General features: G+C 36.5%; 1 protein-coding gene across 1 annotated transcript; it reads right to left on the bottom strand.

Moving 5' to 3' along the window:
• Positions 1-1,726: 1,726 nt before the first annotated feature.
• Positions 1,727-2,662, bottom strand: LOC123856419 (olfactory receptor 4S2). The gene has a single exon (XM_045892622.2). It carries the CDS (start codon positions 2,660-2,662, stop codon positions 1,727-1,729), a length of 936 nt encoding a protein of 311 aa, XP_045748578.2.
• Positions 2,663-10,397: the final 7,735 nt, after the last annotated feature.

Genomic DNA, 10,397 nt, shown 5'->3' with positions numbered 1-10,397 from the left:
TTGGTATTCAAGCCATCAGCACAAAAATATGAATGAAAGAGTGTTGTGGAGGAAAGTTACAAATGGATAATATTCATTTATTTCAATGTTTTCTAAACTTATTTAAATTTAGCTGCCTTTGCATCAGTTAGTAGAACAGACAAAGGCCTATATTCAAGGGTAAGGCTCCTAGTATTTCATTGACTCACAGACCTCTTGTGCTCTAAGAACAAGTATCATCCGGTCCTACTCTTTCCAATCTAAGTGCTCAGATGTTCCACTGACTCTATAACAATTATGAGATGAGCTTGTTAAAAATATAGATTTTTGAATACCCCTTAACCATGGCCTAACAGATTAGAAACTCTCAGCACAGATACTGTTATCTGTTCAGAGGTCTCTCCCAATGACTCCCACGATCAAACTAGTTGGAGAAGCACTGATCTAGTCATCATTAAAAACTGAGCAAATGGAAGTCCATTAAGATTCCAAGCTGGGACAATAAACATGTTCCATGGTGTGATTCCAGAGCCAGGGTTTCTTAATTATAACTTCTAATCCAGATATGGTGCTGCCTTTGGTCTTTCTTATCTTTAACTCTGTAAATGCATCAATATAAGAGATATTTTTTAAAAGCACTATGTACAGTTTTCAGTGTAATGTAGACACACACACACACACACACACTCCACCATAAACACTTACCCAGGTATAGGTAGTCACTTGAATAATCAGATTTGTTCAAAAGACCATGAAACAATGAGAGGGATAATCAGTGATATGTTCATTTCTTATAGAAAAATAAAGTTCAGATGCATAAAGTGAAGAAGTGTGTGATGAATGGCTCACCGAATTCAGTAAAGGTGCCTGGCTCAAACACTGGAGGAAATACAGTTTCCCAGCTATGAATTTCAGCATTGTATTTGCCCTGTTGATTGAATCAAGTGGCTAACTCATCACAGTTGTCTTTGTTTTCATTCATTTTCTTTAGTCTTTCCTTTTAGTCACTTTGTGTTAATTGGAGACCACTGGCTACAGACAAGGCAAGCTTAGTGAGTGAGCAGAAGCATATAAATGGGATGTTAGCATTAGAATGGACATTTTAGAGGTAATTTTATCCCCACTTTCCTTATTGTTTGGGTAAAGAAAATGAGTCTTAGAGAATGGAAAACTCTTTCTCCTAAGAGCAGAGGATGAGAACAAGTCTTTTGTGTTTTAAACTTGTTTAATCTCTTTCATATGCTGCACTCACCTCCCCTCCCTTTGCAGCCTTGCTAGATTTAGTTTCCACTGTGTTTTGGAGGACTAAGATCAGAACACTGTAGATCAGATCTGTTATTTTTCCTTTATTCTTTTGTGCATGCAACATATACATACTGAGTGCTCAATATGTTTCAAACACAGTTCTAAATGCGAGAAAATGAACTTAAATATTTCACAGTATACTCTCAATTTAAGGAAAATGGCAAAAAGACCAAAATGGGGAGGAGAAAACAATGGTGCTGAGAATGATCATGCTGAGCTTCTGAGTTTAATAAGATTCCTCTGGCCTAGTTCATTCAGAAAATTTATCTACTTATGAGATATTAGAACAAATATAATAATAATGATGATAAATAATACCTCAGGCATGTAGAAAGTGTTATTCTGTCTTTTGTTCCTCCAAAAACCTATAAGGTTGTCATTACTGTCTTTGTTGAACAGATGAGAAAATTTAAGATCATCCAGGTTAAATTGTTACTTTCAACTATTTACCATTAGCTTTTGAGAAAACCCTCCTGCCCCACAGTCTTTTCATTGCATTCTTTACTTCTGCATTTCTCAGTGTATAGATCAAGGGATTTAACATGGGGGTGATAATGGTGTAAAATACAGCCACCATCTTATCCTCTGAAAAGGTAGTATCAGGACGCATATACATGAAAGTACAGGGGCCAAAAAAGATGATGACCACAGCAATGTGGGAGCCACAGGTGGAGAGTGCTTTGCGTCTGCCTTCTGCTGAATGCTTTCTCAGGGACATCAGGATGATGGTATAGGAAATTATCAAGATTACAAAGCTCCCCAGAGCAATGGTACCACTGTTGGCGGTCACCACAACACCAACAACATATGTGTCTGTGCAGGCAAGTTTCAGCACAGGGTGGACATCACAAAAGTAGTGATCGATCTCATTGGGTCCACAAAAAGGTAGCTGGACTACCATAGCCACTTGAATAATGGAGTGTAAGAACCCACCTATCCAGGTCCCCAGCAACATTTTATTACATCTGCCCTGGTCCATGATGGTCGTATAGTGTAGGGGTTTACAGATAGCCACATAGCGATCATAGGCCATAACAGTAAGGATGAAGATCTCTGTGCAACCAAAGAAATGTACCCCAAAGAGTTGCAGCATGCACCCCACATAGGAGATAGTTTTGCTCTTGGCTAATAGGTCAACAATCATCTTGGGAGCTGTGACTGAAGAGTAACAAATATCCACAAAAGACAAGTAGTTGAGGAAGAAATACATCAGAAACTTGAAAAGGTTGCCCATGTAAACAGTCAGCATGATGAGGACATTTCCCAGAAGAATGACTGTGTAGAAGAAAGAAAACACCACGAAACAAACTTCTTCACTCTCTAGGTTCTGAGAAAGACCCCAGAAAATGAATTCAGTTACATTGTTTATTTTCCCCATGGAATTAGTCTAGCACACCAAGTTCCCAAGATAAAATTATCTGAAAGAAAAACATAACAAGGAACATGTATTTATGACTCAAAATACACGGAGAATCATGTAGTTAGGAATGTAAAAATGGATATTTACTGCTTCTTAGCATGCAAATTTAGAGAAATTGAGGGGTATATATTTTGATCAGCTTACCTCCATGTTTAGTCCATTCATTCATGTTAGATGAGGAAACAAAGTCCAGAGACATAAAGCAAATTCTCTAAGTCGCACATCTAATGAAGAATTTCACCTTTTTTTAAAACGTTTTTTAAATTTGTTTCTCAAAATTTAGTTCTTTTTAAATTAATTGATTAATCTATTTTTAATATGTTCAATTAACCAATATATATTACATCATTAGTTTTTGATGTAGTATTCAAGGATTCATTAGTTGCGTATAACACCCAGTGCTCATCACAACACATGCCTTCCTTAATACCAATCACTCACTTACCCCATCCTCCCACCCCCCTCCCTTCTGTAACCCTCAGTTTGTTTCCTGGAGTCCAGATCTCTTATGGTGTGTCTCCGTCTCTGATTTCTTCCATTCAGTTTCCTCCCCCTTCCCCCATGATTCTCTACACTATTCCTTATATTCCACATGTGAGTGATACCATATGATAATTGTCTTTCTCTGCTTGACTTATTTCACTTAGCATAAACTTCAGTTTCATCCATGTTGATGCAAATTTAGTAGTTCTAATTCTGTATAAGGCAGTCAACCTAATTTTGAAACGATTCAGTGTTGGGGGATATGGTATTTTTTATATATCTGGAAAAGCTCATCTTATTTCACAGAAGTGAAAACATGTCCCTGTATTTTCCCTTCTGAATAATGCCATGAGTGTTCAAGTAGTTCAGTGTGGGTGATCTCTACAGGTTCTCTTAGAATGCTCTTATCTTTGAGTGAATGAATTTACAGTTCCCTATTAGATATCAAGCTCTTATACTCAAGAGGTGGTGGGTATATTTAGAAAGAGGACAGTAATTATACACATCTTCTGAGACAATTGTGCAGAAATTTTAGATAAATCATTTAGCTTCATGAGGCTTCTCTTATCCCATTTGTGAAATAAGAAAGTTTCAGTTTCATTACCATTATCATATGAGCCGTTATTTCTACTATGAAATTAAATCCATTCTGTCAGCCTGAAATAGCCATGAAACACTGATGAAGAGGCAGAGACAAAATAAGATAAAGCAATGAAAGGAACTGCTGGAAACACATCAAGACATGTTGGATTTGAAAGGAGGGGAAGTGAAATCTCGGGTGATTTATCATCTTCAGACTCAGTTTTTGAGAATTCCCCAGGAATTACTTTTAAACATCTGCCTGTTAACTAAAAAAATTGAAGATTCAAAGGGGGGAAAAAAAGGAAAGACTCTGCCCTTAATCTCACTAATTCCTTCATCATCTTTTTAATATTTAGGTTTCATGCTGGTTTATATTGGTCTCCCAGTCAGGATGCATTAGATATTTGAGGAGATCATCACTGGAAATATTTTAAAAGAAGACAATATTGGATGCATCCTCAGTGCTAGGACTTCAGGTGCTCTAGTGAGTTCACCAGAATGTGCATGTGGAAAGGAGTATGTACAATAGTTTTGATTTAAACGTACAAGTTTTTCCTCAGGCTGAGCCACAGTTGTAAATGATTCCTTCAGTGGTAGGTTAGGATGGCATTGCATTGTCTTAGGCTATCATTAGGAATTTTGTCTGAGGCCACGTCCCCTCCAGATCTGTCATGTGTAGTGCACATAGCTTCTATTATACTCTGTGCTCTCAGCTGTCTCTTTGCAGCAACATTGTGCCTGGCTCTTCCAGCTTTTGGGAGACTGCAGGGCTGCGTTTTCTCAGATCTGTGTATTATGGCTGACAGAGTAGTCATTACAAGTGTGCTTTATCTTATAGGGCATGAAATAATGATAATATCAATGGTAAAAATCATAATAGTAATAATAATTCAGGTTTAGACTCAAGAATACCCCTTTTACATGTTTATTCTCCTTTGTTTGTCCCTCTGAATTAAAACAAACAAATAAAAAAATACACAACTATATTTACTCAGAAAGCCGTCAGTTTAAGAGGTCTGAAAACTAGTAGTTTTTGATAACTGTTAATTATGTTGTTTGGCTTTCATCTAGAAGAAAATGACCATTTAAACACAAGCCTGGATATTGTGCTTCCATTATTCAATCTATATGGTCCTAGGGGAACACTTACGAGTCCTTGAATTAAGACCTATCTCAAAGAATTTCTTCCTCCACTTTCTGAGCATTTCAAACATGAGAATGCCAATTTCTTTTGAAATTATTGGTATTTTCTTGTTCACAGTCATGCTACCCATTTTATAATCATATATAGATGCACCTTATTACCTGACCATCATCTTAATAATTTTATTCTCCACTTATTTCTGAGACTAGTGTCTTACAATTATGTTTTAAGTATTCAAAATATATCAATTGTATTTAATTCCTTTTTTCCATAATCCTTCTTATTTTAATTTTAGAAGAAAAAAAAATCTCACCAGTATAGCCCCTGGCTTCAATTTTGATTTACACTTCAATCTCTTCCAAGATAACTTGGTTGCAGCTATCCACAATAGAGTGATGCTTTAGGAATTGCTTTGTGAATAATTATTGTCAGAGAATCTCTGACCCCCTGAAACAAAGGCTGGCAGAAGTCAGATCTTTGTCATTCCTGATTTTGTCTCTTTCCTACTGAAATCTGCTTTTTCACAGAATATTTGGCAATAAATGCTGCTTTCTCTACTTCTTATAAGGTGTATATAAAGAGAATGATGTAAAATGTTAATGACCTTGGGGAAAGGCTATCTCCAAAAGTCTCCCTCCATATTCAGAACTACAATAGATAACAAACAATGAGCTTTAATTTCAAGAAGCCTTTCCAACTTGTTAATTTTTTTAAATTTTTTCATTTCCTAATTTTAATTAATTAATTAATTAATTAATTAATTAATTATTCCTCTTACATTTATTGAAGAAAATTTAAACATAGGACATACAGTTAGGGTTTTAAAATTTTTCAGTAAGGTTATTTATTTTTTTCAGACTTACTCTTTTTCTGTTCAATTAGCCAACATATATTACATCATTAGTTTTTTTTCTTTTTTTAAAATTTTATTTTATTATGTTATGTTAATCACCATACATTACATCATCAGTTTTTGATGTAGTGTTCCATGATTCATTATTTGCATATAACACCCAGTGCTCCATTCAATACATGCCCTCTTTAATACCCATCACCAGGCTAACCCAACCCCCCATGCCCTCCCCTCTAGAACCCTCAGTTTGTTTCTCAGAGTCCATAGTCTCTCATGGTTCATCTCCCCCTCCGATTTCCCCCCTTTCATTTTTCCCTTACTACTGTCTCCTCTCTCTCTCTCTTTCTTTCTTTTTTTTTTTTTTTTAACACAGAATGTATTATTTGTTTTAGAGGTACAGGTCTGTGATTCATCAGTCTTACACAGTTCCCAGTGCTCACCACAGCATATACCCTCCCCAATGCCTATCACCCAGCCACCCCATCCCTCCCACCTTCACCAATCCAGCAACCAACAGTTTGTTTCCTGAGATTAAGAATTCCTCATATCAGTGAGATCATATGATACATGTCTTTCTCTGATTGATTTATTTTGCTTAGCATAATACCCTCTAGTTCCATCCACGTTGTTGCAAATGGCAAGATTTCATTCCTTTTGATGGCTGCATAGTATTTCATTGTATATGTATACCACTTCTTCTTTATCCATTCATCTGTCGATGTATATCTTGGCTCTTCCCACAGTTTGGCTATTGTGGACATTGCCACTATAAACATCAGGGTGCACGCACCCCTTCGAATCCCTACATTTGTATCTTTGGGGTAAATACCCAGTAGTGCAATTGCTGGATCGTATGGTAACTCTATTTTCAACTTTTTGAGGAACCTCCATACTGTTTTCCAGAGTGGCTGCACCAGCTTGCATTCCCACCAACAGTGTAGGAGGGTTCCCCTTTCTCTGCATCCCTGCAAACATCTGTTTTTTCCTGACTTGTTAATTTTAGCCATTCTGACCTGTATGAGGTGGTATCTCATTGAGGTTTTGATTAGGATTTCCCTGATGCCAAGTGATGTTGAGCACTTCTTCCTGTGTCTGTTGGCCATTTGGATGTCTTCTTTGGAAAAATGTCTGTTCATGTCTTCTGCCCATTTCTTGATTGGATTATTTGTTCTTTGGGTGTTAAGTTGGATAAATTCTTTATAGATTTTGGATACTAGCCCTTTATCTGATATGTCATTTGCAAATATCTTCTCCCATTCTGTCGCTTGTCTTTTGGTTTTGTTGACTGTTTCTTGTGCTGTGCAAAAGCTTTTTATCTTGATGAAGTCCCAATAATTCATTTCTGCCTTGCTTCCCTTGCTTTTGGTGATGTTTCTAGAAAGAAGTTGCTGTGGCTGAGGTTGAAGAGGTTGCTGCCTGTGTTCTCCTTTATGATTCTGATGGACTCCTATCTCACATTGAGGTCTTTCAACCATTTGGAGTCTATTTTTGTGTGTGGTGTAAGGAAATGGTCCAGTTTCATTCTTCTGTATGTGGCTGTCCAATTTTCCCAACACCATTTGTTGAAGAGACTGTCTTTTTTCCATTGGACATTCTTTCCTGCTTTGTTGAAGATGAGTTGACCATAGCATTGAGGGTCCATTTCTGGGCTCTCGATTCTGTTCCATTGATCTATGTGTCTGTTTCTGTGCCAGTACCATACTGTCTTGATGATTACAGCTTTGTAATAGAGCTTGAAGCCCAGAATTGTGATCCAGCAGTTTTGCTTTTCTTTTTCAACATTCCTCTGGCTGTTCAGGCTCTTTTCTGGTTCCATAAAATTTTAGGATTATTTGTTCCATTTCTTTGAAAAAAGTGGATGGTATTTTGATGCAGTTTGCATTGAATGTGTAGATTGCTCTAGGTAGCATTGACATCTTCACAATATTTGTTCTTCCAATCCATGAGCATAGGACGTTTTTCCATTTTTTGGTGTCTTCCTCAATTTCTTTCATGAGTATTTGATAGTTTTCTGAGTACAGATTCTTTGCCTCTTTGGTTAGATTTATTCCTAGGTATCTTATGGTTTTGAGTGCAATTTTGAATGGGACTGACTCCTTAATTTCTCTTTCTTCTGTCTTGTTGTTGGTGTATAAGAATGCCACTGATTTCTGTGCATTGATTTTATATCCTGCCACTTTACTGAATTCCTGTATGAGTTCTAGCAGTTTTGGGGTGGAGTCTTTTGGGTTTTCCACATAAGTGGAAAGTGCCATATCATGGGCAAAGAGTGAGAGTTTGACTTCTTTGCTGATTCGGATGCCTTTGATTTCTTTTTGTTGTCTGATTGCTGTGGCTAGGACTTCTAGTACTATGTTGAATAGCAGTCAAAATCTTTGGGATGCAGCAAAGGCTGTCCTAAGAAGAAAGTATATAGCAATACAAGCCTTTCTCAAGAAACAAGAAAGGTCTTAAATACACAACCTAACTGTACACCTAAAGGAGCTGGAGAAAGAACAGCAAATAAAGACTAAACCCAGCAGAAGAGAAATAATAAAGATCAGAGCAGAAATCAATGAACTAGAAACCAAAAGAACAGTAGAACAGATCAACGAAACTAGGAGCTGGTTCTTTGAAAGAATTAATAAGATTGATAAACCCCTGGCCAGACTTATCAAAAAGAAAAGAGAAATGACCCAAATAAATAAAATCATGAATGAAAGAGGAGAGATCACAACCAACACCAAAGAAATACAAACAATTATAAGAACATATTATGAGCAACTCTATGCCAGCAAATTAGATAATCTGGAAGAAATGGATGTATTCCTAGAGATGTATCAACTACCAAAACTGAACCAGGAAGAAATAGAAAACCTGAACAGACCTATAACCACTAAGGAAATTGAAGCAGTCATCAAAAATCTCCCAACAAACAAAAGCCCAGGGCCAGATGGCTTCCCAGGGGAATTCTACCAAACATTTCAAGAAGAATTAATACCTATTCTTCTGAAAGTGTTCCAAAAAATGGAAATGGAAGGAAAACTTCCAAACTCATTTTATGAGGCCACCATTACCTTGATCCCAAAACCAGGCAAGGACCCCATCAAAAAGGAGACTTACAGACCAATATCCCTGATGAACATGGATGCAAAAATTCTCACCAAAATACTAGTCAATAGGATCCAACAGTACATTAAAAGGATTATTCACCATGACCATGCATCCTTTCTTGATCAAAACTTCAGAGTATAGGGATAGAGGGTATATACCTCAATATCATAAAAGCCATCTGTGGACAACCCACAGCGAATATCATTCTCAATGGGGTTAACTGAGAGCTTTCTCCCTAAGGTCAGGAACACTGCAGGGATGCCATTGGAATTTTGATCAGGATTGCATTGAATCTGTAGATTGTTTTGGGTTGTATGGACATTTTCAGAATATTAATCTTTCTAATCCATGAGCATGGAATATCTTTCCATTTATTTGTGTATTCTTCAATCTGTTTCTTCATTGTCTTATGGTTTTCAGTCTACAAGCCTTTCACTTCCTTGGTTAAATTTATTCCTCAGTATTGGATAGCTGTAGGAGAACCCAAAGAATGTGCAATGCCCCAGGCCAGTAAAGTTGAGTGTGTTAGAGTATGGTGGGTCCACAGAAGGGAGTGGAAGTGGAGATGAGCAATGCAGAAGGGAAAAATATATTATAAAATACAACCTTAGATGGACCTTGCATGGACCCATGAGGATCATCTGCTATGAACTAAGGGCTATGATTTACTCAACCTGCCCCCATTAGGCTCTACTGACACTCTATTTCTCTCTCAGGAGAGGGAGATAAAACAAAGCAAGATAAAAACAAACTAAAATAAGGGGAGAAAATAATTATGCATTGTGGCATTTCAAATTCTAACCAGTGCCCGAACTAGGTAATATCCAGTAACACAAAAAGATTATAATTGGAATGATAAATAATTCAACATTTATTAAATATATATTATGTATTATGATCAACAAGAGAGACTTCAGTCTCCAAGGAAATTTTCTAGAAAAGGAGAGAGGGAGAAAAACAAATATCCATAATATTACATCAAGGCTATAACACTACAGAAGTATTGAATCACTTAGGTAATAACTCTCATGAGATTAATGAAATAAGCCTCAAGCCCATCTATATGGCCTTATAAAAATATGGACTTTATTTTTCAAATTATAACCACATATGCATTGGCCACTGTAAAATGCCTGTGGGAGTTTTCCCCTCAGGTCCTTCTTGTGCTTTTAATTCAAAGTATTCCCAGTAATGCTTTCCTGAAAGGTTCTTTTGGATGGAAGATTCACAGGACAGTCAGAGACATTCCGCATGTGTTTGCTGTTTTATATAGCACAGGCACAGAAATTAAAATAAAAACAACACAGCCTAAAGGATCACTTGACATTCCAAAGAGATGTAAAATCTTATAGAAGTGAGCATCCTGATTACTAGGTATGTATGTGTGTGTGTGTATAATGTAATATATAATTTTTATATTTTAATTTATGCATATATACGTAAATATGTATGTTTAAATTGAGGGGAAATAATTGGGATTTCTAATAATTCATTTTATATAAAAATTTGATCTTATTGAATCCCTATCTTTAAGTTTA

The sequence above is a fragment of the Mirounga angustirostris genome, unplaced genomic scaffold (assembly GCF_029215605.1).
Source record: "Mirounga angustirostris isolate CCGP_5_RB_7025 unplaced genomic scaffold, mMirAng1.0.hap1 SCAF_13, whole genome shotgun sequence".
NCBI lineage: Eukaryota > Metazoa > Chordata > Mammalia > Carnivora > Phocidae > Mirounga > Mirounga angustirostris.
Note: the sequence above shows the minus strand (reverse complement) of the source record. Positions and strands in the feature narration are given on the sequence as shown.